This window comes from Penicillium psychrosexuale, assembly GCF_028828465.1.
Source record: "Penicillium psychrosexuale strain IBT 29551 chromosome Unknown utg000002l, whole genome shotgun sequence".
In the NCBI taxonomy this organism is placed as follows: Eukaryota; Fungi; Ascomycota; class Eurotiomycetes; order Eurotiales; family Aspergillaceae; genus Penicillium; species Penicillium psychrosexuale.
The window spans coordinates 7,152,629-7,179,542 of record NW_026643187.1 but is presented as its reverse complement, the minus strand read 5'-3'; the positions used below and the strand labels follow the sequence as shown (position 1 = coordinate 7,179,542).

Below are 26,914 nucleotides of genomic sequence, written 5' to 3'. Positions count from 1 at the left end.
TGTCACTTTAGCCACTTTCAAACGCCCTATAACCTGGTAATTTCTCTTCCTTTTCTTCACATTATTCATATCCCATATTGGCGCAATTGATATCTTGCATGTGATCGACACGGCGTCTCTCCAAATAAGTCACGGAAATAAGGATTCTTGTGTTTACATGACGAAACTCTGCAGCATAGCCTGAAACGGCGCCAAGTATGAGCGAAACACCCCGGTCGCATCATCGGATCGATATGTCAATCTACCGATTGTTTCACTATAAATGAAATACAAAAAGAATCAACCAAAATAATGCATCGTTTAATAAGTCTATAATGACCGGTCGCAAGGGACACGGTCGGGAATTCTATTTACATATCCCGCTAAACAAGCAGCACCCTCATTTCATATATTCGTGAATAGTTTACACTTTGGGCTTCTCGCCCGTGGCCTCATCGCCGCTTCCAACATCCTTGGCATCGAGATCCAACCCATGAGAATCGGCAACGTGCATTCGGGGAAGCGAACGAGCAATGCGAGGCGGATCGAATATACTACGCGACTGCAAGAAGATCTCATCGATTTCCTCGAGGCTGCGGCCGCTAGTCTCCGGGAAGAAGAAATAGACAGTCGGCACGATGGCGGCGTTCAGCACAGCGAAGATAATATAGTACTGGTAGTCGATGGTAGCGAAGCCGACGGGCGTGACCTCAGCTAGGAGGAAGTTGAAAGTCCAGACGGCGGCCGCGGAGACGGCGCTGATAGATGCTCGGCACTGGAGGGGAGCGACCTCTGTGGCGTACAGGAAGGTCAAGCCGGAGTATCCGACTGTGAAGATGAATTCGAAGACGAAAAGGAACACCACGGCGCAGACCAAGCTGCCGGTGTTGTCTTGGACGGAAGTGGTGCCAGCCAGGATGGCCATCGAGATTGACATCCCGACAGCACTCCACAGCATCAGCACGCGGCGACCGAGACGGTCGATGGTGAAATAGGCCAGCAGGCCGCCCAGCGGCTGTGTTAGGCACATGGATGCAGCCAGGACACGTGACTGGATGGGAGAGAGCTTGAGATATTGTTCGAATATGGTCGTGGCGTAGAAAGTGATCAGATTGATTCCGCACATCTGCTGGAACATTTGACCCATACAGGCGAGAACGGTGCGATGGAAGAGTCGCTGCTCCCCCATCTTCAGCATATCCTTCCACGAACCCGTTCCGGAAATGGCTAAGGAAGTCTCAATATCGCGAATATCGAGAGTGATCTGTTCCGAATGAGGGTCGACGTCGTCCAGCGCCGCCAGAATCTCGCGCGCCTCCTCGCTGCGACCTCTTTTGATCAGCCATCGGGGCGATTCGGGGAAGAGCATCACAAAGCTCATGACCATTAGTGATAGCAGGACCTGGAAGACCAAGGGGAATCGCCAGGAAACCGAGTTGGTCTTAACGAAGTAGAAGCCGAAGTCGACCCAGAGAGAGAAGGCGATACCGGCACCGATGAAAATACCGTCGGTTACTACGTGAGCACCACGCTTGTTGGGCTTTGAGATCTCAGACTGCCAGACGGGTACTGTAGCCACGTAACCGCCAGTTCCATATCCAAGGACGAGTCGTGCAACGATAAATTGTGCAAGTGAAAAAGACGTTGCCATCAAGACAGCGCCAATTATCGAAATGAAGGAGGTGAACAGGATGACCTTCCGGCGGCCGAGCCTGTCACCGAATTGAATGCATGATAATGAACCAAAAATTCCACCGACGGTATATAGTGCGACTACCGTGCCTGCAAGTATACAGCATGAGAAACGGGCCAAGTGGTGTGCCGAGGGCCTGGGACTGATCTGCGCCCCGGGTATAGTGATGAAGCTTACCTTGAATAGTCGAGTTATACTTCTCTTGTGCGGCGGTTGCAGTGAGAGTGTTCATCTGCGGAAAGGTCTCGGCAAAGGATTCCAGGGTCAATAGACCTCCCATCACACCTTGGTTGTATCCATAAGTCACAAAGGCCGGACACACGACCAACCACATGATAGCCCTATTCAGCGAAGGGCCACGGAGGCCAAAATATGGCGCCATGGTGCAATATTGGTATTGGATAGAGACGAATTGAAGATCTAGGGTTTGGAGGTCAAGCCACACCGATTTCCCCGCCAAATCGATACGAGGTTGGATATAAAGATCATATATACACTCATCTGAGTACTGGGCGGCGAACGCCGCCCACCGGACGATCGTGATATTGGTGGAACCGAGCAGTACGTGGGGCGGCGCAGACCGGATCGATGAAGCGCAGCTCCCCATTGGCGAGAGTGTGGAACCGAAGACCAAGTCTTCGAGAAGAGTGGAGTAGAAATGCTCGAGAGCCATGAAGCGGGAGGATAATATTAGCTAAAAGTCCTGGTTTCCCCAGGTTCCCCCTCACGGGATATGGTGATGGACGATTCAAGCTGCATGGGTTGCGCCATTGAGCTTAGCTGAAACTCTGCGGCGCTGGCGAAAAGCTGGGGTAAGGTTTCCACTACCGGATTGGCTCGACCGTGTAGCATCAAGGTCGCTCCTTCGTATGCGAACAGTTTTCTCCACATCGGACATTGCCGATGGAGATTTAAGCGACTATTTATGCCTCGGGCCGCGATAACACGAAGTGCTTGTCATACATATTTGTCGTTTTTGTTGCAACTTCTAGCCGAGACGGATGTTCGGAGTTACGGCTCGATAACTTTGGTCATACAAATTGCATAATAACGACAAAGGGACTGATAACTCCTCCGGTCTAGAGCTGCGAATACTAAGATGTTGCGAATGTTCACTTGATAATATTATGTCAGTCTATATCAACATCTATATTGACCAGTCACAGATATCACGATATAAGACCTCTATCCGATGAAACTCCGCTCGATCGGCCCTGCATATCTCACAGCTCTACCCTCATTCTTCCTTCGTGGTAAACCTACTCCATGAGCGTATTTTCGGCCCATATATGAAAAACACAATGGGCACAGGGAACAACGCGACGGTCAGACAACCTAGCAAAGTCATCGCCCAGTCGACGCCCAAGTAATGAAACTACATGTTGCATTGGGGTTAGCCGAATTGCGCCGCTAATAGAGGGACATGACATACCAATGGTGGTGCGAACATCGGAAATCCAGCCCCCAGCCATGAACGAAAGAAGGAGTTTGCTGCCATTGCAGAGTTTGTATACAGCGGATACACATCGACGATATAGTTCAGCCCCTGGCGATTATCGTAAGTATTTGTAAAATGTCCTTCATCTTCCAATAGGGATAATAATACCTGCAGGAAGATCAATATTACCCCCGACCCCAAGAAGGCCCCAGATATAACCTGTGGAACCCAAATTATGTGAGGATCTGACGTCCAGCCAAACCAAAACATCCCCACGGGCAACAAAATACCTCCAATAATCATAGGAATCAACCGCTCCTCTGGCTGAACTCGGCCATTGCGAAGTATGAACGTTCTATAACGCGTCAATGAGAACGCAATGATAATCAAACAACCGCAAAAGACACCACAAATGAAAGCAACGAACGGCAACGCTCCAACGCCATCATTCCACCCACGCTGTTCTTGGAAGGAGACCGGGTAGGCCACGAAACATGTATACAGAAAGCCATATATGAAACCCATGTACAAGGTAATAAGCAGAAGAATGGGTTCCTGCACAAGCATCTGGAACGGGCGCAGGAGATATCGTACTGCAATATCTTGATAACTGACTACCTTTTCTTCTGCCGTCGCATGAAGAGCCCAGTTCTTGGTTTTGGTGCGAAGTCGCTTAGCACGCTGTGTGAGTAACGTTTGCTCGAACGTCTCAGGGACTACCAGGATCCCGATACCGGAGATGGCAAATGCCCAGATAGCTGTAATGTACTCTGTCCAACGCCAGCCCAGGTACGACATTGTTATGAATCCGCCGACGATTGGCCCAGCTACCGGGCCGATGAAGGCTGCCGCAGCGAAGACGGCCATTGCAATCCCTCGCTCCACGGGCTCGAACATATCGGCCAATATACCATTTACCTAAGGAGGAAGAAGTACAATCAGAGAGAGTTAATGCATAGGTTGGAAACATGAAAATAAACTCACAATGGCAAGAGGTGCACTGGCAAAAGTTCCGCCCAGAAAGCGACATATGAAGATAGTTTGCAAGTTCTCGGCTACAGATACGGGGATCTGGAATATTGCGAAGCCGAACATGCCCAGAAACAACGGTAGCTTCCGGCCGTACAGTTCAGAAAGCGGGCCAAAGATGATAGGGCCAAAGGCGAAGCCCAGAACGAACAAACTGACAGCCAACAATGTGACTTCCATGGAAACGCCGAACTTTGTCGCTGTCTGTCTCGTTGCTGTGGTGAAGACTGAAGAGCCGAAAGTAACGCAGAGTGTCATCATTCCTAGCACCATCGTGATAGCCCACTTCCACCATGCGGGGAAGTTCTTGGGCTTCTCCTATAATCGTATTAGAGGAACCTTGCATACGGAGGGGAATCGGACGACATGCTGGATCATTCGGGCCGTTCCAATCCACTATCATGTTGTCTTTCTCACTTGGAGATCTCTCGGGCTTGATTTTTGAAGAGCCCCCGTTGCTTTCCAACCGATCGGCCACGTCGTATGTGTCACCATCGTCGAACACGGTCTGCAAGCTAGTTGAATCATGCTCTGATTGATTGCTGTGCGAGGACAGTAAAGTTTGGGTTTCTTTGCTGGGCATCACAAACAATCTGACTCGCGTATTCAACGGAGAATGATAATTGAGGGCAGTGGTTCGTTGCTGATATTAGCAACAAGGGTGAGCACTGGGTAGAAGCTCACTATGAGCCCGTTCATATATGCAAGCACACCTGTTCTGTAGAAATCGATCATTCGAAGCATCTGGGTTTCTTTTCTTACATTCTAAAACAACAGATGATTTTTGATCTTGCAAAACGTCATGGCACCCATCCATCCATCGACGCTAGGCTGAGTCATGCATGATGTAGGTAGGTAACGACATCGTTACGTATTTTCAAATGGAAGTTCAACAAGCTGAGTACATATTCAGGCGGTTCAAGGTTGCGGTAGTCCTTCTTACTCGGAAAATGGATGTGTGGGGGTGAATATATAGCATTCGGCACTCGAGCAACACCTGGTTAAAATGTAAATAACATGCAGGACGAGTACAACACTGATGTTGATATTAATGATTTAATTTCACTAGAAGAAAGCCGAATTATACCCGTAAAATAATTGCATACACATTCATGAACATCGGGACATCAGGGTTCATCCACTTCTGGCAGTACATGAAAAGCTGGCACCACTGGAATCATCGTGCATTGCCTTACCGGAAACCCAAAGGCCCATGCCACACTTCATGAATATTAGCAGTCTGAAAAATGTCTAAGCATTGTGAAATTTGACATACCAAGCAAGCACCAATCCCGATAACCACCAGGTTGACAACAGTTAGAACCATCTTTTTCCAGGACGCCCCATACTGGCCTCGATTCAGGAACAGCCAGAATATACCACTCAGGCCATCTTTCATCTAGGTCAGCACTATGAACAGTTTGTGCGTACCGGATATCACTCACAGGTAAACCAGCTAGCAAAAAGGGAAGTCTAATAAATGAATCTGTGTCAGCAGCTGTCTCACTTGCAATTCCCGGTGACTTACGATCAGACTCAGCAAAGTATTGAACACAGGAATTGCCTCAGAAATAATCCAGGCTATCACCCATAACACAAGACTGATCGCAACCCAGGACCCGACCGAGAGGAATGTGCGCTGCTTCATGTGATTTGTGTTTCGGAAAAGACGGACGTAAACGTATTTCGATGCGACATGCCCATTGATGACACCGGCTATGACAATCTACAATATCAAATTAGGATGCTTCATTCAAAGTAGAAACATGTGCTGGGGACTCGCACCGTAGGAATGGCAATTCCATATGCAATCTTTGCTGTTATAGGCTTTGTCGAGCTCAGGGCGGGTGACTGCACATCCCTCCCACCGTAGATATATATAACAACAGCAGCTATCACATACATACTCGTATCGGTTATTTGGAGCATGTAGAGGGTCTTAGGATAGTCCGTTGGAGTCTCCATCTCTGAAATAAAGCCGAAGAAAGCCACGTGCCCAGCTAGATAAAAATTAGTTTCAAGGTCAGGGTAGCTGGTTAGTACTCACCATAAGCAAATACAATATTCGTCACTGCAAGGAACGCCTTTGAAAGACTGACAGTTGTAGTCGCGTCTACTTTGTCATCACCGGGGCGCTGGATAGCAATAGCGATCATAGTAATCAGGAGAGCGGCAATAATGCTTGCGAAGGCTGTGAGAGTTAGATCAGAGCTGGTTCTGGAAAAAGTTTCGATATACATACAAGCAAACGAGAACCACGAAACCTTGCGAAGAGTTCGAGGCAAGGAAAAGACGAAGGAGACAACTAAGCCAACGATCCCAAATACAATCGAGCAAGTCCCATGGTCTGTTACTGTATCCAACATAACACTGAAAGTCAAGATATGACTGCCCATGACAAATATGAGAAAAAGCAGCTGCGCCGTTCCCAAGAACTCCCTACCAAAGCGAGCTAGACCAAGAGGATGGAACATCACCTCCCCAGCATCTCCCATACTATGTACTTGCGGGTATCTGAGTTTGAATTGGCCGATGACATATCCAGTGTACGTTGCGACTACACCGAGTCCGACAATAAGAATGATTGCACTAGAAAGCAGTCAGCGGATTCCTATTCTGTAAATCAGAGGTAGTAGAAACCTACGGCACAAGGCCTAGGACTGCGACAGCCGATGGAAGAGACAGAATACCGAGGGAGACGGTTTCCGCGATCATGATCATGCCACATTGCCACCATTGTAACGTCCGATACTTAATTTCGGCATCATGTTCATCCCCGAATGGGTCTGCGAGGTGAGAGATCACATCTCCCGATCGGTTCTCCTCTTCTTTCTCTGTTGAATAACTCCTGTTGTCGACGTCATTTGCGAGGGGATAATGGCGATAATCTGCCATCGCACCGGCTGGGGTCGCTGTTCAAAGCTTTTAGTGATCGCGATCACTGTCAGCGATCAGGAGAAAAGATAAAAGTCCAGTGCCTGGATGTGATAAAACAGAATGATAAGTTTGGGGACTGTAGATCGATGATGTCATAACCTTGGATGAACTTGTTCGCGGGGTGAGATAAAGATCTATAGATGGACTGAGTGGCCAGAACAATGGCGTGCACCAGAAAACGCCGAATCTACCGCAATTGATCCACGCAAACGCTTGGTTTAGCTTGATTCCGCCACCTAATGTCCCGATATGGAGATTATACCCTTACTGATCGATTTAGTGGTATAATCTCATGTTAATGAGACCATGATTCGCTTCTGCTATCACCAGGATATGTATGTCTGGAACGTTGGCCTTATCAAGTTCCACATGGGGTATTGTCCGATTATATCCGAATTAGACTCGTCAACCTAAAGTGGATATATCTGGTTGTTACCCCATGTTGAAATGAGTGCTGATCTCACTCTACGCGCTAAATTCATGACTGTTACAGCCTGAATCCCATATTTATTTAGACCAACTTAGCCGGCAGACATTGAGCATAATGTGATGTGACTGTGTCCTGTCAGGTGAATCCATTAACTGTATAGTAACCCGGGCCTCCCGTTGAGGGCGTCATCGTCTCTCCAAAAGCTCCACATCTTCGTGATCCACCGATATGTCAATCCTCTTCGTGATGCGATTTTTCGCTGGAGAATTACTCATCCGCGACGAAGGATATGTTGAGTTGGATCGGTCGGAGTTAGGTGTGAGCTTTTGGTTGGTTCGTGACTTAGACGCGTCGTCGGTATAGGCTAGTCCATTCTCGTCGACGTAGGCTGCGATAAATGGTTTCATTAATGGTGCTGTGAGGACAAGAACACTGAGTGCTGCGTGGAGCTCTGCAACAACGGTCGCGAAGGTTCCTTCGAGTGTGGGATCTGATGAATTGACTTGATGACGAATGTAGTGGAGGTGGATGGCGCTGATAGGGATAAGGCTGCAAGTATGCCCATTGTTAGTATGTATAAACTGGTAGAGTGAGAGCTTAAACATACAATACTCGACAACTAAGCACCAGAATTACAACGACTTTGTTGTTGATTGTCGTATGCAGTCGCACGATTGCCCGGATGGGATATAGTAACAGCACAATTTCAAAAATAATATCCAATGCTGTGACGGCTTGCCAGCGAGGGAACTAGACAGCTAGGAGTTAGTAGAGATATAGTTCTAACAGGTAATGTGACCTACCAAAGCGGAACATTGGTTATTGATATCATGCCATGGATGTCGATCACAGCGGACTGCCAGCAAAACTATAGTAACAGGGGCACAGAGTAGAGTAACCGAGAGAAGAGCATAGCTCATCCAGAGCGAGCTACGTAGAGTGATGGTCCGGTAAAACAGCGCTGTTGACGCTTTTGATGAGGATAAGATTGCGATGTAGAGGATATCTGCACTGTATCCAACCTAAAAGGACATTGTGTCAAAAATGATACAGAATCCTGGTCACGGACACCTACCTTCTCGATCAAGTTCCAGTCTTGATCAGCGATGAGCGACTTTGACTTTCCCCAGCCAAAATATATCTCCACAAAGACCACAGATACCTGTGCCAAGGCAAGAATCTAGATTCGGGATCAATCAACGTCGGTCTTCTAAAAGGGTCCGCATTAGTTGAGACGGAAAGACTTACCACAGTCGCTGCGAAAGTCAAATCATCCAACTGACGGACTCTTCTACTGTATGCAGAATACACACGAATGCCTAGAGATCCAAGGACCAGAAATAGCGAAAAGGACGCTATGACTGTAATAACTCCATTATGGTTTATTTCCGTATCCGCTGTCAGCGGAGGTGTCAAGCCAGGTGGCACTGGGGAGGGAGTTGCCATGGCCAAAAGAAAGAAACATGTCCTGATCTGTTCCTAGGGACTCGATGGAGGATATATTCAGCTTGATCCAAGCTGACTGGCTGACTCAGGAGATTTACACTGTGATGCAGGGCATACTAATAACGAATCGCAGATCTCCATCCACTCCAGCCTGTATCAGAACTGAGATTTGACCTTGGTGCATTGGCTGATCCACCGGGACATGCGCTGTGACTGTACTGTTGGTTTCAAGTTGCGTATTATTAGCTTGATTCGAGATTTGGGGAATACGTGGTTTCCTTTCTGGGAGATATCATAATCCCTGGTGGTCAACAGACGCTACCGAGTATTCCAACAGATTCAAACTAATTGTGCCTATTGGTGGAACCATATATCGGGGGTAATTTTTAGATATGGACGCACGCAGTGAATGGGGCCGATGTATTTAACATGCCATTTTGCAGATCATCCGGGCGCTTAATATTCCCACAGGCACATGATTAAGGTTATTCTCAGGCCTAATACTGTTTGAGTATCCAGTCGAATATGTAAATGCAAAAGGTTCTATGAACTTCGAGTTGGTGATCAAGCATGTATCCGGCCACCGGTGGGGTATGGTCACTCGGAGTGTTTAATTTCACTGTTACATTTATATCGTGCCGAATACAACAAATTAAGATAATGGAGTAACTCATACTAGAAATATTTGCAACGCAATACGGAGTACATGTGTAGCTCACTCTCGTTTGCCGTAATTGCAATCGCAACGGACAGGGGTAGACGTAGCCTGCGCGCAGGACGCTAAAAATAAAGACATGCCGCAGTGGGACTCTCGCAGTTCTCGATTTTGGTCTTTGCGACATGTCATTTATTTGAGGCGCCTTTGTTTGGTATTGCCCAGATATATGCCTAGTGGCAGCGTCTGACATGGCCAACCAAGCTCGGAACGACTTCCAAATCCCATTTTTTTGTACAACCTAGCCCGGAATTCAACCCTTCCTGCATCAACGCGGGAAGATACAGATGGAAGCCGGAACGGAGCATTAAATTAAGGCTGGCAGCTGAACAAACCAGCGAGTGGCGTTCTGATAGCTTCGTTACCGAATTCCGTCCAGACAACGATTTATGCCGGTATCCGGGGAATGGGGTTGGAGTCGATTCATCTTATTCTTGGCGAGAGTACGGAGTATGCGGGCAATCAACTGCAGAAAACCCAGTACAGTCATTGACAGGGATGATGAACTAGTCCACTCGAGCGAAAAATGGTCCTACCCGACCAGATATGCGTCGAAACGCGCTGTGGCACTTCAACGCAGTGCCAACGTTCACAAAAGGTTATGCCGATTCCGGTCCGGCTGTTCCTGAAGGCCTTGCCATGTGGCCTGGTGTGCATTATTATCGGTAGATTTCATCGTCCATCGAGGGGTATGTAACAATGGTGGGGATGGAGAACTTCGGCTTCAAAGTCGACTCGTTGTATCACTCCTGGGGATGCCTGCAGCGGAACAGCCGAGATTGCCCTCGGTTGGCAAAGCCAAGTGTCTCGTATTTTCGTACCTCCAACCCTGAACTGTTCGTTTCTGTCGTTGACTAATATCTAACCTTGGAGTTGGCTCTTCTGTAACTCAAAAACATTGATATGTCAACGTGGGTTCGGACTTGTCCAATTTGTCAAAATGCCACCGCAAAGCCCACAATCACACAATCGAGTCTCTTCTTTTGACAGAGTTCACACGATGGAAGAACATCCCACGAAAGATTTACCGGAGATGGAGGGCAGTCCACAGGATCAGGATGATATGACGCGTATGGGGAAGATCCAGGAATTGAAGGTCTTTTTTTTTCTCTGCGACACAATCAGGACACTGTGTACTGACATGTTTGAAGCGCAACTTTCGACCCCTTGCAGCGTTGAGCTTTTCAGCCGTCCTTCAAGCTACCTGGGAGTTTATACTCATGTGAGCGGCAGTCTCTTGGGTCATCTTATCAGCTGCTAATTGCCTCATCTTTAGCTCAAACACGCAAGGTCTCGAAAATGGTGGACTGGCTGGCGTATTCTGGTCTTACATTTGGACATTCGTTGGGTTTGGATTTATCATTATTTCGCTAGCCGAGATGGCTTCGATGTGAGTTATTATGTGCCTCATTTTCAGAGATTTCTCACATATCCTTTCTCAAACAGGGCACCCACATCGGGAGGCCAATATCATTGGGTATCAGAGTTTTCCTCGCCTCGTTACCAGAAGTTTCTGAGTTACACCACTGGTGAGATCGCTCGTCTATTCATCTTTGACGATCGCTAATGCGTGTGATTAAGGATGGATGTCCGTACTAGCCTGGCAGGCAGGAGCAGCATCCGGCTCATTTCTAACCGGTACTATCATCCAAGGTCTCATAACCCTCCGTGATCCGAGCTACGTGCCCCAAAATTGGCATGGAACCTTGTTTGTATTCGCCATGATAGCTGTCATTTACTTTTTCAACGTCTACGCGGCAAGCTGGATGCCACGAATTCAGAACATCCTTCTCGTGCTACATCTGTTATGCTGGGTCATCATTGTGGTTGTGTTGTTCACCATGGCTCCTCAAAACTCGGCCAAAACCGTGTTCACATCGTTCCACAATGGTGGCAACTGGTCTAGTATGGGGATCAGCTTGATGATCGGTCAGATTACAGCCATCTACGGCTCTCTGAGTGTGTACAAACCGTATCATTCTTTCGCGGTACAAGGCTAACATGGACACATTTATAGGCTCCGATGCCACCGCACACATGTCAGAAGAAGTTAAAGACGCGGGTCGATACGTACCAATCGCAATCGTATGGGGATACTTCGGCAACGGAATACTAGCACTGATAGTCATCGTTGGATTTCTTCTTGCTATCCCCTCAGTACCCGATGCGATCAACGACAGCACCGGCTTCCCCTTCCTCTACGTGTTCCACCAATTCCTCTCAATCTCCGGCATCAACGGCCTTACATCAATAATCTTAATACCAGTTATCTTCAGTAACATCCTATTCAATGCATCAACTGCACGTCAGACATATGCATTCGCACGAGATCGCGGTCTCCCCTTCGCAGACTGGCTCTCTCGAGTTGACCCGCATCGGCGAATCCCAGTGCGAGCGATCGCACTCTCATGCATGATCAGCGTCTTATTGTCGGTAATCAACATAGGCTCGGAAGTTGCATTTAACGCGATCATCTCTCTCAACGTTGCTGCACTGATGTACACATATGCGGTATCCATAAGTTGCGTGATTTACCGGAAGATTGCTTGTCCCGAGACCTTACCTCCTCGACGTTGGAGTCTTGGTCGTTTCGGTCTTGCGATAAATATCATTGGGCTGCTCTATGTTATTTTCGCACTCTTTTGGTCGTTCTGGCCTCCGAGCCCTTTGCCATCGGCGCGAGACTTTAATTGGAGTGTGGTTATTTTCGTTAGTGTGTTCATCGGCAGTCTTTTGATGTACCTGTTTCAGGGCAGAAGGCACTATGTTGGACCTGCGGTGACGGTCCAGCGGAGCTATTGACATTGAGATTCGTTTTGTTTTTATGTACCTGGCTAGGCTATTACGAGATGATGATGACCATGAAATGAATATACGGATTTTGACTTGGACGCTGGGAGATGGAATAGACTCTTTCCATATATATATCTCTATGGCATAGACTATGTAGAATATCTCAAGGCATACATGTGTCTCCTATTGGTTTTTAATTATAGATATCAAGGGCGACAACATCCCCTAGATTGGATTACTCTAGATCCATTGATAGGGTTAGATGTTTCAAGACAGTAGACAGGAAATCCAAATTTCATAGTCGTTGAACACGGTTGCAGAAAACTGAGATAGTATATTTCAGTATCCTCTATTTCGAAACAACCAATTTGTATTCTAACTACATCAATATGAGTCCACAATCTATGCAAAACCGCGATCTTCCATCTGCCTTGCAACTCATTCGGTATCCTCCTCGCTCTTTCCCTTCCAGGCCAACCACGCAGCAACAATCAATGACTTCAGGATGGCTGCGGTCCACAAGGCCCCCATCATTCCCACAGAGCTATGAGCCCAGAGACCCCCCAAGACCACCCCCAACAACAAGCACAAGATTGCACCAATCCGGCGGTTCTCCTCAGTATGACCGACCACCTTCCCCGAGAGGAAATCAGGGTGTGAAAACAAATCGCAATAAGTACTAGTGAGGACAACACTAGTCAAGCCCGTAAAGTTCAAAACACGGCTCGTCACCGCCTGTCCACTACTCTGGAATGCGATGAGCGCAATCGGGACGAGGACCAACCACGTCAAGGGCGCATCTCGAGATGCCGGATGAATTGTAACGATCAAAGCGGCAATGCACACACACACGGTTTGAGCGAGGAACGAGGCACAGAGCACCCATCTCCGTCTCGCTGGGAAAACACGGTGGAAGGTGGCGAAGCACAGCGAGCCTAGACAGAACGCCGCAATGGAAACTCCGGACTTGATCCAGCGATCGTCCTTGGCGCCGATAAGGCCTAGGCCGAAATATACGGTGTTGCCGGTTTGCATGCTCACAAAGGAGCCCCATATGAGTACCGCTGAGCTGTCGAGCAGGCCGGTGATAATATAACAGAATAGAAGGACTAGGTCGCCATGCGCAGTATCAAGGTCACTACCTAAGCATTTAGACGCCAGGGATAGCAGAGAGGGTTTGGAGCGTCTGTGGTTGCCCAACAGGGCGTCTGTTTCAGACATTGGTGTGATGGTCGTCGGATTGAAGTGGAGAGAAGTTGTTTTTTCGGTTTCTGTGGAGCCCTTGGCGTAGGAACTCAAAATTGATCACCGTAAAGAATGAGACGTCATCCCTACCTATTTGGAGAATCCAAGTGCACTGAAATGGAATCGGCCAATTTGTTGGGGTAAACAATTGGAGACAGGATATGCGATCGGAATATGCGCAATGTCGTGACGTCGATGCGGAGAACAACATTTCCGGAGTTTACACTTTACCTCCTGGGAATTTCTTCTCTTCTTCTGTTTAACTAGTTCGTTCTAAAGCTCACCATGCAGATTACACGCTTCTTGTTAAACCTGGCATATCTTCAGGCTGTATGGGCTATCCCTGCACCTGATCACAGCCTGCAGAAGCTACTGCAGGTCCCAGCCGGCCATTCCGCAGCATTATTCGGTCAACAGCCTATTGGAAAAAACCCACCTTTCTCCCCAGGACATCGCGACCCATATGATCACAAGGTTGACTCTGTTGGCGATGACCGACATCCACTGCCGTTCCGCAATGGAGATGGTACTACGGTCATGGGACCGCGGAATCGGGATCGCGAGCGCCAGAACCCCGATCTCGTCCGTCCGCCGAGTACCGACCATGGCAATATGCCTAATATGCGATGGAGTTTTGCAGACTCACATATTCGCATCGAGGTATGGTCATTCTAATATGTCACGTACGTCACTAACCTAGACGTGTACGTATAGGAAGGCGGATGGACGCGACAAACAACTATCCACGAGCTACCCACTAGCCGTGAACTCGCCGGTGTGAACATGCGTCTGGATCAAGGGGTAATCCGCGAACTGCATTGGCACACGGAAGCTGAATGGGCGTATGTGCTTGCTGGAAAAGTACGAGTCACAGCCCTAGACTTAGAAGGCGGTACTTTTATGGACGACTTGGAGGAAGGAGATCTGTGGTATTTCCCCGCTGGACATCCGCATTCGCTCCAGGGTCTGGGCGGAAATGGGACAGAATTCCTGTTGATCTTTGACGATGGCAACTTCTCCGAAGAGTCCACCTTCATCTTGACTGATTGGTTGGGTATGAATCTGTCCATGTCTCAAAATATATAGTTTACAAATACTGACCCATTTCCCTAGCTCACACTCCCAAAGCAGTTCTAGGAGAGAACTTCCGGATGTCACCGGAGCAATTTGACAACATCCCGAAATCCGAGAAGTACATATTCCAAGGCTCAAACCCGGGAAGCATTGACGAGGAGAAACCACGCACCTTCAAGAAGTCAAAGATTAACTTCACACATCATATGCTCGCCCAAGAACCCATTAAAACCAGCGGCGGTCGTGTCCGTATTACCGACTCCACGAACTTCCCGGTTTCCAAAACAGTAGCAGCCGCCCATCTAGAGATTGCACCGGGCGCACTACGCGAGATGCACTGGCACCCCAACGCCGACGAATGGACATATTACAAGAAAGGTCGTGCGCGAGTTACGATATTTGCCGCAGAAGGAAACGCCAGAACGTTCAACTACATGGCCGGTGATGTCGGCATCGTGCCTCGGAATATGGGACACTTCGTTGAGAACCTGAGTGACGATGAACCGCTGGAGGTTTTGGAAATTTTCCGGGCAGATCGATTCCAGGATTTCTCACTGTTCCAATGGCTTGGTAGCTCACCTCGCAGAATGATTGCCGAGAATATATTCCCTGGCGATGCTAAGGCGGCAGAGGAATTTTTGAAAAAGATTGAAGATGCTGAAAAGGATCCCATTAAGGATACTATCTGATCGCAATTTACATAGCTTATTAGCGGGATTCAGGATTTACAGATACACAAGGACATCTGGGATATTTGAATACATGGCACGACAGTGTAATGATAATGTTACGGGCGGATGATAAGAAGGTTGCTTCATATTTGCTTTGAAATTCACAATATATGACATTTCGTGCTGGATGCCGACAGGAAGAATCCAAAAGAAATCTCTCTCTCTATCGCACACACTATCACTGCGTTCGAAGCCATGGGCAATATAAGGTAGTGCCACTATGCAGAGTCGCACTAAAGAGGAATAAGGGAGCCTTAGAATATTCGCTGAACACTTATTTGTAGTCATATTCGAATTGAAATCCTAGAATAAGGGCGACTTAAATATCTCATAGATATGGTTTGATATGCTTTATTCGGAATTATACCGTACGCAGGATTGCCACCTGGGCATTAAGTAATAGTTCATGGATAAGCACTCGTGACTGTTAATTAATTCCTGACTTGGATCATACACTATACGATAGCGATGGTACAATTCTTGAATACACAAATTGATATCTTTATGGACAAAGACGCGCATGAATTCCAAAACATAATAGACCATTCTGAACAAAAACAAATCAAGACATATCACGAAAAGATCAAAAACACGAAAGACATGATTGAAATCAACGCAGTCCACAAAACAATACATCATATGAGGCTTGGTTCTCCTCGTCTTCGCTCTCCTAATTTTCGCTCTCCTCTTCCTTGCCCTCCTGTTCAGCTCGCAAGGCAATTGCTAACAAAATCGGCCCCAACACACGCATATGACCCCCCTCTGTAGTATCCCACGGTCCATACTGGTTCATAGTCAAGAAAGACCGATCTGGTGAAAGCTTCCCGTCGACTATGTATTCAAGATACTTCTCATCATACTGAGCAACTGTAATATACACTTGATGTCTGTCTTGCGAAATATGAAAACGCCTATTGATTGTGTTAGCTTTATAATCAGCAATAGAGTAAGACAGGATAGGAGCATACGTGGTGTTGGTTTTCCGGGCTAATTCGGTGTCGCTTTTGATCCAAGCGACCATTTGAGCACTCTCCTGCATTTGAATAGGCAGGAGATTCGAGGATCTTAGGGCAGCTTTGACCTCGATAATGACTTTGGGATTTCCGCCAGGACTGTCAAGATATCCGTCCGTTCTGGCTTCGAATTGCGTGTTTTCAAAAAGCGCGACGAATGCTTTCCGGTGCAATGTCCATTTCAAAGATAATGGGAAGTGGATGGTGAGTGCATTGAGAAATACTATAAGCGCAGTATTAACGATTTGTTCGTCTTTACTTCGCGGATATAGGAGATTTCGTAGTTCCGCTGGGATTGGAGAAATCAAGGTGATGGGGCTTGGGCTTGTGCTTGTGCTTGTGATTAGGTGTTGGATTGAATCATCATCTGAAGCCAGTTCGTCGTCAAGATCTGGTAGTCTAGGCAAAGGTGCACGCCCTGGTCTTGAGGGAGTCTTAGGACTTCCCAAGCTAAGACCATGCAGGCCCTTGTGAAGATCCTTGTCGGCATCCACTGCTGAACGAGTTCGAGCTGAGATAGGGGTGAAGAAGGTTCCAGGGTCGGCTTTGTTTTCCGTCTTTGCAGCCTCACGCTGATAGTATCGAGCAATGGCGAATGTTCCTTCGGGGGAGTCTTCCGGGGTCTGAAAACTGGCACAGTACGTGGACCACGACTTGTACTGTCTAAGCATTTCGGTAGCCCGTTCTATCCAGTCTTTCATTCCCGGCACAAGGACGCTTTTGATGTTCTCGTGTTCCTTCCACAGCACCCGTAGGAGTAGGAATTGCTCAAATTTGAATTTTGAACCAGAGGGAAGACTCATATTGTGTATTGTTTTGTTCTGCAGATCAAGGTTCTTGGCCATGGATTCCCATCGCCTAGAGGTCTCGGGTGCTTCTGCTTTGGCATCTGCCATGGTAGGAGATGGGTCTGAATTGATAGGTGTTTTGGAGGGAGTGGTGTTGCTGTGCTTCTGGGAGGTGTACAGAGTAGGCAACGGTGGCCTTTTTATGCTCCAAGCCAACCTTTTTTTTAGATTGGGCACGTCACATTATTTTGTCAACTCGAAAGATGGGCGGTTCGTGATTGGAGAAGAACGAGTGTTCAGTGACCGCTAGACCAAAGTACATTGGTGAGCGGTTAAGAGCAACCCTGTTTCAGAATGTCTCGTTGCAGCCAAAGGATAGTGATGGGCAGCGAGTTTTTTGGAGGGAAAATGAGGTCTGAGCGTATACTTGGACATGGGTAAGAGCGACCCTCTTTCAGAATTGACTTTCCTGGCTGAATGGTCATCGTGGCAGCTGATTGTTTGCGTGATAATGGGCGGTTAGTTGTTAGTAGAGATGCGATAGTCTCTTGAGGTGCATATTTGTGGCTGAAAGACGGCCATGCGTTGGGATAAATGATAGGGTATCGTGTCTTGTTGTAAGGCTGCATGCATACTCCGTATTCGTATCCTAATGATGCTACCGGTGAGTCACAGATGGGTGAGACTGAAACTGCTTTAGAATTCACATTCCCAACGGGCGGTTAACGGTTGGCGGAGAGCGATAGTTTCTTGAAGTGCACATTTGTACGGAGTACTTAGTAAGCCAATCATGATCCCGAGGTCTTGTTGGAATGGCATCGAGAGTTATTTATGGAATGATTGACATTGGCAATGGGTCTGAGGGCAGTGGCTGTTGGTCTTTTTTGTCCATTCATCCGAATTCTTTTCTCGATAGCGCCTTCAACAGGCAAAAATAGAACGGCGTCTCTTTGTTACAACGAAAATAGCCAAGGCGGAGTAACATCTCTTTAGGGTTAGTCCGATCAGCTTACTCTTAGCGTGTCGCCCGGCAACCCACTCACGTCCCCCGAACATCACTTTTATCAATATCCACACTATACACCATTCGTTCCTCTTCTCTCACTACAAAGCCACCTACTGAGATTCTCAAACATAAAACTCCATCAGACCCCAGTTACACTCTTCCAAATTTCTACCACTCTACAAGCCATCATTACCACAACACTACCAAAGATGTCTTCAAAGCCAACTTCTCGGGAATCAAAAGTCCATCTCGCCCACCGTCTGGCTCTAGTCAAGCTCCATGATGACATCGAAGCTCTTGAGGTTCATGAACTTGACGCGTCGCAACTCGCCAAGTTGAACATCAAGCGCGAGCATATGAGTCTTAGGGAAGACTCGGACCTCAAGCCCCGTTACTTCGCGGCGATATCTAACATCCCACAACCTACCGATGAAGTGATCGATGAAGCGGTCGATGTGGAAGGCCTTTTTGAAGACACAATCTCTAGATCATATCATTTCGAAAGAGTGTGGCGACATTATGGTCTAGAGGTACGATGGGAGTGTAATGACCGCGTATGGCGTTCGAAGCCGTAAGTGTCATCTATTACTATTCTGAGATATATTATCATATCAGCTTATTGTTTCTAACGCTATTCTACTCCCTAGTGTTTGCAAGTACCATGCTTTCAAGTCGTTGTACAAGTGTGACAAGCCCCAGTTTGGCGTTTCGTGGATCATGGACATCCCCGGGGCAGCAGCCCCACATATTAAAGTAATCGCACACAGCGGCTTACTGGTGGATGATAGCAAGCTCTGCCGTGGCGAGCTATTGATTATCCTCCGCCTAATGATCTGCCAGTTCAGGATGGTGCGGTTACTCCACCATAAAGTGGCACCGGTAAGTCTATACCCCCTCCTTTCACTTTCTTACTTTTATAGATTGCTAACTAGGTACTCTACAGGTTTTGGTCGCCTCGTTCATGGGCGAGCATGCACGTATGCTGGAGTCCTATTTTGATGGTGAAAGCCTTATTCTACGCTCTTCTGATCTTTACCACCTGTCTGAGAGGAAAACTACGGCAGAGGTATTTGAAGCATTTGCGATGTGGTTTGCCGGTAATCCAGCGGGAGAAACCGAGTAGGTTACGGACCTTCTTTCTATCGGCAAGGTGGTGTTGGGTTATGAATTGGTTTTTGGTCAAACTAGGTTAGATTTCGGTTTCGGTTTTGTTGGAGTTGGATTGGTGCGTTGTTGATTTATGTGACATTCTTCTATGTTTTCGCGGAGCAAATTGAAATTGTCAAATGGATCGCGTGCGCCCATCTAATGTAATACCTGACAGCCTTTTGCATTCGAAAAACTGCTCTACCATTCATAAATCCCAAAAAGCACAGTGTACCAGCAATGCAAGCACTGGAAGAAAATACTTGATTGAATCTAATCGAAAGTCTGAAGGAGGGTGCGGAGAACGTATGGTCGACATCCATCAGTCCAAGGCAAAATCAAGGTGATGCATCCTTCTGTTGTAGCCAAACACCGGCTAGAACCGTCTCATTCGGAAGCTTCCTCATGCAGAGCAAGAGCCTCCAGAATTTTCTTTCCCTCCTCGGCATCATCATCTTCCCAAGGCTTGAGCCCGTAGCTTTGCATGAAGCGTGTCCAGCCGCCGTAGGATTTGACAATTGCCCGCTCGGCGGGCGTAAGAGGCGGTTCTGTTCCAGTTAAAGTCAGCCACGGATAATAATTTGTGTTGGAATGCAGAAGGGGGGATATATACGAAGTGCGTCACTGGATGGCATCTTGGTGGTAGATGAGGGTAAATAGATGTGAGAGTTGACTTTGCTTGTACGGTCCACGCAGGGAGAGCCTAGTCCAAGTGTAGATGTTAGCTATTAGAAGCGTGTAAAGATAGAAATAAAACTCACGATGAAATTGGCCTCGCGTTGGGATGTATCAGATGGGGAAATGGTGAGGGGAAAGTCTAAATATAGCGCTCAAGGCCGCATGCCTGAATTTGATGCATGAATGCCTTATTTTTGTCTGGCAGAAAATTAAGGATACTTGAATTACAGTTACAAATCGCGGAGTACACGATACAGCCTGAAAGCGGTCTGAAATCAGGCAAAGATAACGCTCGAATAAGGCATTCAGGCATCAAATTCAGACAGGCAACCGTGAGAACGAACCAACTAAGTTTTGGAAGGTGCATTTTGCTACGCCCTTGACAACCTTATAAGCAACAGAGTCTTGATCTTCATCTATTGTAGTGCCATCCGTTTGTCTAATGATGATCAGCCTCAAAAGCTCACGGAGAAATAGGCTCCACAGCCGACAGCCCATCGGTTCATCGCGGCACCACTTCAGCCCATATCGCCGTGGTGAGCTAAATCTGCAGATTATATCAATCTCGGCTCCTTGAGAAGTTAACTCAACCTCTTCCGTCGTGCATCCTGCGATGTGTAGATATGGTTACAGCTGGAAATGGAACGGGTCGGCCCCGGGGAAGGAAGTGGAGTCCCGCACAGGCTTGGCGTCCAATATGAGATCACGTCTTAGACGCTAAAATGGTATCGTAAGGGCGAAAGGGTGATGATATAAATGTACGGAGTAGTTGGGTAATATGCTAAGAGTTGCATCTCTTATTAGGTTACCTAATGACATATCTCAGGTATCCTTCTTGGGCACCCTGACAAGCCGATGCGCCAGGGCACCATTATCCAGTTTGAGAACCGTTTGCTCCCACTTGAATCCCTGGATTCGAGGCAGAAGCTTGATCCAGACATAATAGTAGACTCCACACAGACCGACACTGTATTAATTGTTTGACGTCAGTGATCTATACCGACAGGGACAACCTGGAATAGGAACAACTTACATTCCAAGAGCAACCGCACAATATGTTGCATACCAGAAGCTCACATCGCCTCCATTCGCCCCAGTACTGGGCGGATACCATGGCATTACGACCATGTACAGATTCGAAAGAATTGCAAATGCCACTGAAACGTGCCAGGCGTTGTAGTCAGGTTTTGGGAGGTTGAGGCGTGCACGACGAGCTCGAATGATCACCAGGCCTATTGTGAGTAGCAGACCAAAGATGGTCGTAGCGTAGACTCCGAGATCCACCACTATTCCCCAAAATTAGCAAACTGTCTTTCAATTTCCGGCGTAGTGATCAACTAAAAGGTCAGAAAATAGAAAATGACGTACCGAAATTGAAGGCATCACCAGCAGGCGGTGCTAGGATCATCAACACGGTGAATGCCCATTTCACAAAGTATGGACCGAGCGGTGTTCCAAACGGTCTCGTCGAAGTCCAAAAAGAAGTGAATGGCAAAACACCTTGTCTATATCCAAACAACTGATTAGGTTCACTTCAAAAGTAAATACTGTTTCATCACTGACCTTCCACACTCCCTCAGCATACGAGACTGTCCAAGAAGCACGGCAAGCAGGTTTCCAAAAGCGCTCACACAGATAAGGAAATTCAAAGCGGATGCCGCACCACCAGTTCCAAATACCTTCTCGAAAAAGACACCAGCCGCGACGACCTTCGATTCTAGGATCTCTTCCTTGCTTGCAGCACTAAAGTAGGCAATGTTGGCCAGCACGTACAGAATTGCCGTCACCCCCAGCGAGAGCGGGGCACTCCACTTCAAGGTTTTGGTAGGATTCTAGTGCTTGTTAGCAAACAAGTCGTCATGATCATGTGAAGTACATACCTTGACTTCATTGACGACATTGAACGCATTCTCATAGCCTGCAAAAGAGAACCAGACCTTGGTCAATGCATTGGTTGCTCCGTAGGCTGTCGCGGCATTACTGCCCTCAAAGGCAGACCTAAAATTTGCTTTGGGATCTTTCACGGAGGTATGACCTCCGAGAACCACCAAGCCAGTTATGGCGATGCTAAGTGCCAGTTAGCTTTACCGGTTGAGTTGAGTATATTGTGGATCAACACTTACAATACCAATGTCAGCAGTTTGACTAGCCCGATTGCATTTGCCAGTCGCAAAGACCATCTGGTGTGAAATGCCAGAACTATGGCGACTTCATCAGCACATGTGATACAGATAAAAGGAGTACCACTCACCCAGTACTGCAACAGTATAGCAAGCCACAGCGACTCCCTTCAATTTCCATGGGGTGAAGTCCGAATTCGCAAGTTTGAAGAGATACTGGGCCAGTACTAGACAAAGTCAGTACACGTCACTCCACCATTCACCGGCGATGTAATCATACCAACGGCATTGCTGCTGCTAAACGAGAAAAGCACCGTCTGCATCGCAAACACAGTAGGGAAAAAGTACTTGGGTCGGGGATACGCTTGTTCCAAGTAGACAACCTCCGAACCGGACCGACTGGGGAAAGACGATGCGAATTCCATGTAGACCGACAGCGAGCTAGATGCCATCAAATACCCAATGACCCAATAAATTAAGGTGAGTCCAACTGAGCCAGCGCCTTTGAGGACGGTCGATGCTATTCTATGTGAGTATATCAAATAATCCAGAGAAAGTTGGGTTGTACGCACGCGTTGAGAAGACTCCCGTTCCGATCATCTTACTCAAATTCAGGAAGACCACTGTAACCCAACCGACCGAATACCCCAGCGGGGAATTAACCTCAACGGGCGCTCCCGAGGCCTCCTGGTATGTGGCCTTGGAGGTATTCCCACCGACCTCGGTGGTATATTGTAGGCTATCACTGTCGCTGCTCTCATATTGAGGGACCGACTCGGTATATTCCCGTACGGGAGATGGAAGACCCATTTCGGAAAGCAGAAGAGAAGACTGAAGAGGATTCTTTGATCTTATGTGGACACATGGCGCGACTTTGCATGTACATATACTATTGTACAACTCGGACCCCTACAATAACTGGGGCGCGGTCAGGGGTGCGGCAGGCGTCATCAGAAACTACTATAATGATGTGATAAGACGGAATATGCCACGGGAATTTTAGCTCTTGTGGCGTTCATGATAGATTCTAGCTTCGTCAAGTATTGCCTTGATGCGCGGTCTAATCCTTGTTCAAGTCGTGCATGATAAATCCAGCAGGCATGGGGATATGCTATCACCAGGTCATAAACAAAGCCAAGGATTAATTCGCGACCAGTCAGAGAGTCGAGTTGAACTCTATCAGCGGCCAAGAAATTGTGTGTTCATTGCGGAATGGCATGTACTATGGCGCAATACTTTGCAACAGACCTCGAGAATGAGGTGATGAGAAAATCAATGAGGGGCGGTAGAACTCATTGTCAGCTCCAATGAATAAAACACAAAACGACATGGGTATATCGAGGATGGAGCAGGGGAATTTGTGGCGATGAAGATCAAGTCGATGGATATAGGTAAAAAGTCGACCTTGGAAAAAGTCACCACAACAGAGTCCCGCCCAAGATCTACCAAAATATAATCGACTTTCAGTTGGTGGAAACGTCCAAACACATGATGGACACAGCTAGTGTTGTCCTCATTTCTCGGGGACTTTAGATGTTCTCCTGGTATCAAGTTTCCCATATGGGGCGACTTCCCCATGAAGTGGGTGTAGCACTCATCTCAAAGTCGATTCTTGCCGCGTTCACAATCTGACTGTGCTTCAAGATCGGAGCATTGATACTCCTCCCATCAATTTTCAAACTAACAATATACGGCTTCGTGGACGCCCCCGGGGCACTAATTTCAAGCCTCCTCTCTCTACCATTGGCAACTTCTCCGCCAGTGTTCGCTCCACTAGGAAGGCGAATGGACACTTGCTCAAAGAATGGTGTGCCGACGATATACTCATCACTAGCGGGGTTGACGGGATAAAACCCCAATGCGGAGAAGACATACCAAGCACTCATCTGTCCCAAGTCTTCATTTCCGCCCAAGCCCCCGCTGGTCGCATTGTAGTTCTGCCAAGCAATGCTCCTGACTATCTCAGCTGCTTGGTTGGGATAACCAAGAGCTGAATACAAATATGGTACATGGTGGCTTGGTTCGTTCGTGTGGTCATTGTGACCACCCTGGAAATGCGCATCCAACTTATCGCGGAAGGCTTGACGGCCACCAAAAATCTCAGCCAGCCCTTTCACATCATGCATCACATCAAACGTGTAGACCCAGTCATCGCCTTCGGTCCATCCAAAAGTCCTATTAGCCCAAGTCCCGTTTGCGTTGCGCGCTTGCATAAATTGAGTCTCTTTATTCCAAAGATAGGCATAATTTCCACTTCGTTTCTTGAGGGGTTGCACGGTGGCGTTGTCCTCTCCCGCATAGGAAGCAACAACGGAACAGGCGTAATCATTAAATGCGTAGTCCAATGTGCGGCTACCGGCCTCAGACCAGCCATCATTAGACACCCAGCCCTGTTTCATGTATGATGTGAGTCCAGCGCGGGCCTCATATGATGTGCCGGGCTCGCGGTCATAGTACAGAGTATCAGTATCGTGATCAGGCGGAGTATATGCATCTTTTTTAACCGCTTCCCAAGCCTTGGCGATATTGAAGCCCCTAAACCCTCGCTCCAGAGCGTTGGCAAGCACGACATCTGCATTCGTTGCGATCATGATATTCGTCTCGACCAAGTTGGCCCACATCGGCAGCCAACCGGACCAATCGAAGATGCGTAACAAGGATCGCATCATGCTATTGACACGCTCTGGCGCAAATAGAGTTAAGAGGGAGTGCTCGGCTCTGTAGGTATCCCAGATTGACCAGGACTGGTAGTATGAGTCGTTTTCAATGTGAACACTATCGGTATATCCCGAGTAGAAAACGCGGGGAGCATCTTCTTCGTTCGATATTGGCTCCGAAAAGTCACTTGGATATTGGAGAGCATGGAATAGGCCGGTATACCAGATAGTGCGGGGGTCGTGGTCCGCATTAGTCTTGTTGATGCCCTTGATGGATACCCTACCCAACTTCTCAAGCCAGGCTGATTTGACTTTTTGAACGATATCCTCAAAGGTGTGCTCATCTGGAGTCTGTATCACGAGGTTTCTTCTTGCCTGTGCAACGCTTATATACGAAACTCCGGTACGCACTTCGACACGCGATGTCGAGTTAGCAAATTTCACATATGCACCCGTGAAATTCCCGTGTCGCTGAGCCTCATCCTTTATAAGTAACCCTCCATCTGTCACTCCAAATTCAATAAATGGCTCGGAAAAGCGAGCGACAAAATATCCCTTGAATGACGCTGCTTTGTCTGGTCCAAGGAGGTAATCCTGACGCTCAGTGTTATAGCCGTAGACCTCCCGACTGTTCGCATCAATATGTACTTCGCCTGTCCAGTTCTGACGCGAAGCTTGAAGAAATACCCATGGCTGGTCTTTTTCATCTTCATTGATAGGACTGTGTTGGAAGTCAAATCGAAGATGACCAACATGAGAATCTGCGGACATGGCAACCTGGAATCGTCAGAAAGCATTCATGGCGATCGCAAAAAGAGTGGACATACCTGAATGGACTGCCTATATCTACTGCCATCTCTACTAGGCAGGACATACTCAATCTGTCTTTTTCGCGTCCGCCCATTGGAACCCTCCTTCACCTCATCCGGCACGGAACCCGCACCACCGGGAACAGGCCCATCACCTACAGCCTCAGCCGTCGCATTCCAACCGTGACCCAAGAGCTGGGCAGCATCAACAAGGACCTCATAAACGTACGGCGTACTCCTCTCATCCTTCTTCCGGAACTGCAATCCCCGGTTCTGAAACAACGGCTGCACTTCACCGATCCCCGGTGTCAGCACAACCTGACCCGCCTCGCCCATCCAGATAGCCGGCTGATGTGTGGCTTGGAATCCATGAATGAGACGGTCGCTATCGCCGTAGGGTACTTGCGAGATGAAGTTCTCGCGGGTCTGCGGTGTCCAGCGGGTCATGCCGAAGGGCGGGCTGACGGAGGGGATCATGCCGCCGTTGCCATTTGGTGTTGTTCCGTACGTTCCGATGAGAGGGTTGACGAATTCGAGGACACCAGCATCCTTGTGGTAGGTTGTGTCTGTCTTTGGCTTATTTGGCAGCTGGGAGTTTGCACCTCCTACAAGTCCCGCTAGGAGGACAGGGAGCATGCCGAGCATGGTGATGTAGAACGTTGGTGGCAGGCAAATTCTTCCCACATTGCATGGATCTCACTTTGACGATCTGAGGAGTTGATGATCCCAATCTCCTAAATGCGGGGTTCACTGCAAGCTGGTAGCAACATTCCTTACTTTGTTTGAGGAACTAACCCAACCACTTTGGTGACAGCGATATCCCAGTTATTCATAAAATGGTCCTCTGTAACCCCTTCATATATACCCAGTTCTGTTCACTAATATAACATCGACATCGAATATTCAAAAAGGCATTGTAAATGATTCTTCACGTCCTACGTCATCCGTAACCTGGGGAACCTTGGATATGAGTGGGGCGCGGGCCGAGACCACAAAAGCAGAGCCCCACTCGCTTTTCGCTCTAACAACTCTCTCTGTGCCTTCCACATACACTCTCGGCTGATGACTATTCAACATTCGCGAGCATGGAGCCTGTAAAAAGTGAGCTTGCTCATGCCTTGGCACATTTGAGGCGCAATCTCGGTACTTCAACCTCAGTACACAACGATCGCGTCTAGCCTGTTGCG

The 26,914-nt window shown here is 47.8% G+C and overlaps 12 protein-coding genes across 12 annotated transcripts; 3 read left to right on the top strand and 9 right to left on the bottom strand.

The window, feature by feature from the left end:
• Window positions 1-403: 403 nt before the first annotated feature.
• N7518_003835 (putative MFS sugar transporter) lies at window positions 404-2,279 on the bottom strand (the record flags this gene model as incomplete). Its single annotated transcript, XM_057184762.1, has 2 exons — window positions 404-1,761; window positions 1,850-2,279. The coding sequence occupies 2 exons, from the start codon at window positions 2,277-2,279 to the stop codon at window positions 404-406; spliced, it is 1,788 nt and encodes a 595-aa protein (XP_057046212.1).
• A 630-nt stretch (window positions 2,280-2,909) lies between these two features.
• N7518_003834 (MFS transporter) lies at window positions 2,910-4,722 on the bottom strand (the record flags this gene model as incomplete). The annotated part of the gene is made up of 5 exons (XM_057184761.1): window positions 2,910-3,047; window positions 3,105-3,218; window positions 3,279-4,028; window positions 4,095-4,366; window positions 4,488-4,722. The coding sequence occupies 5 exons, from the start codon at window positions 4,720-4,722 to the stop codon at window positions 2,910-2,912; spliced, it is 1,509 nt and encodes a 502-aa protein (XP_057046211.1).
• A 551-nt stretch (window positions 4,723-5,273) lies between these two features.
• Window positions 5,274-7,034, bottom strand: N7518_003833 (uncharacterized protein; the record flags this gene model as incomplete). Its single annotated transcript, XM_057184760.1, has 8 exons — window positions 5,274-5,360; window positions 5,416-5,531; window positions 5,585-5,612; window positions 5,668-5,865; window positions 5,925-6,139; window positions 6,187-6,330; window positions 6,382-6,728; window positions 6,784-7,034. The coding sequence occupies 8 exons, from the start codon at window positions 7,032-7,034 to the stop codon at window positions 5,274-5,276; spliced, it is 1,386 nt and encodes a 461-aa protein (XP_057046210.1).
• A 657-nt stretch (window positions 7,035-7,691) lies between these two features.
• Window positions 7,692-8,952, bottom strand: N7518_003832 (uncharacterized protein; the record flags this gene model as incomplete). Its single annotated transcript, XM_057184759.1, has 5 exons — window positions 7,692-8,055; window positions 8,114-8,256; window positions 8,310-8,528; window positions 8,582-8,686; window positions 8,755-8,952. 5 exons carry the CDS (start codon window positions 8,950-8,952, stop codon window positions 7,692-7,694), a joined length of 1,029 nt encoding a protein of 342 aa, XP_057046209.1.
• Window positions 8,953-10,607: 1,655 nt separating this feature from the next.
• N7518_003831 (uncharacterized protein) lies at window positions 10,608-12,469 on the top strand (the record flags this gene model as incomplete). Its single annotated transcript, XM_057184758.1, has 6 exons — window positions 10,608-10,763; window positions 10,819-10,889; window positions 10,944-11,057; window positions 11,114-11,196; window positions 11,249-11,626; window positions 11,685-12,469. 6 exons carry the CDS (start codon window positions 10,608-10,610, stop codon window positions 12,467-12,469), a joined length of 1,587 nt encoding a protein of 528 aa, XP_057046208.1.
• A 429-nt stretch (window positions 12,470-12,898) lies between these two features.
• N7518_003830 (YoaK family protein) lies at window positions 12,899-13,681 on the bottom strand (the record flags this gene model as incomplete). Its single annotated transcript, XM_057184757.1, has 1 exon — window positions 12,899-13,681. The coding sequence occupies one exon, from the start codon at window positions 13,679-13,681 to the stop codon at window positions 12,899-12,901; it is 783 nt and encodes a 260-aa protein (XP_057046207.1).
• A 309-nt stretch (window positions 13,682-13,990) lies between these two features.
• On the top strand, window positions 13,991-15,468 carry N7518_003829 (uncharacterized protein; the record flags this gene model as incomplete). Its single annotated transcript, XM_057184756.1, has 3 exons — window positions 13,991-14,365; window positions 14,420-14,759; window positions 14,819-15,468. 3 exons carry the CDS (start codon window positions 13,991-13,993, stop codon window positions 15,466-15,468), a joined length of 1,365 nt encoding a protein of 454 aa, XP_057046206.1.
• A 712-nt stretch (window positions 15,469-16,180) lies between these two features.
• N7518_003828 (uncharacterized protein) lies at window positions 16,181-17,419 on the bottom strand (the record flags this gene model as incomplete). Its single annotated transcript, XM_057184755.1, has 1 exon — window positions 16,181-17,419. One exon carries the CDS (start codon window positions 17,417-17,419, stop codon window positions 16,181-16,183), a length of 1,239 nt encoding a protein of 412 aa, XP_057046205.1.
• Window positions 17,420-18,526: 1,107 nt separating this feature from the next.
• N7518_003827 (uncharacterized protein) lies at window positions 18,527-19,434 on the top strand (the record flags this gene model as incomplete). Its single annotated transcript, XM_057184754.1, has 3 exons — window positions 18,527-18,888; window positions 18,965-19,196; window positions 19,261-19,434. Coding segments are annotated over 3 exons (768 nt in total), but the record flags the coding sequence as incomplete, so codon positions are not given.
• A 416-nt stretch (window positions 19,435-19,850) lies between these two features.
• Window positions 19,851-20,098, bottom strand: N7518_003826 (uncharacterized protein; the record flags this gene model as incomplete). Its single annotated transcript, XM_057184753.1, has 2 exons — window positions 19,851-20,011; window positions 20,077-20,098. The coding sequence occupies 2 exons, from the start codon at window positions 20,096-20,098 to the stop codon at window positions 19,851-19,853; spliced, it is 183 nt and encodes a 60-aa protein (XP_057046203.1).
• An 865-nt stretch (window positions 20,099-20,963) lies between these two features.
• On the bottom strand, window positions 20,964-23,071 carry N7518_003825 (uncharacterized protein; the record flags this gene model as incomplete). The annotated part of the gene is made up of 9 exons (XM_057184752.1): window positions 20,964-21,108; window positions 21,175-21,427; window positions 21,510-21,646; window positions 21,705-21,973; window positions 22,022-22,208; window positions 22,265-22,340; window positions 22,393-22,488; window positions 22,542-22,781; window positions 22,834-23,071. 9 exons carry the CDS (start codon window positions 23,069-23,071, stop codon window positions 20,964-20,966), a joined length of 1,641 nt encoding a protein of 546 aa, XP_057046202.1.
• Window positions 23,072-23,808: 737 nt separating this feature from the next.
• Window positions 23,809-26,372, bottom strand: N7518_003824 (GH92 family glycosyl hydrolase; the record flags this gene model as incomplete). The annotated part of the gene is made up of 2 exons (XM_057184751.1): window positions 23,809-25,695; window positions 25,746-26,372. The coding sequence occupies 2 exons, from the start codon at window positions 26,370-26,372 to the stop codon at window positions 23,809-23,811; spliced, it is 2,514 nt and encodes an 837-aa protein (XP_057046201.1).
• Between the last annotated feature and the right edge of the window lie 542 nt (window positions 26,373-26,914).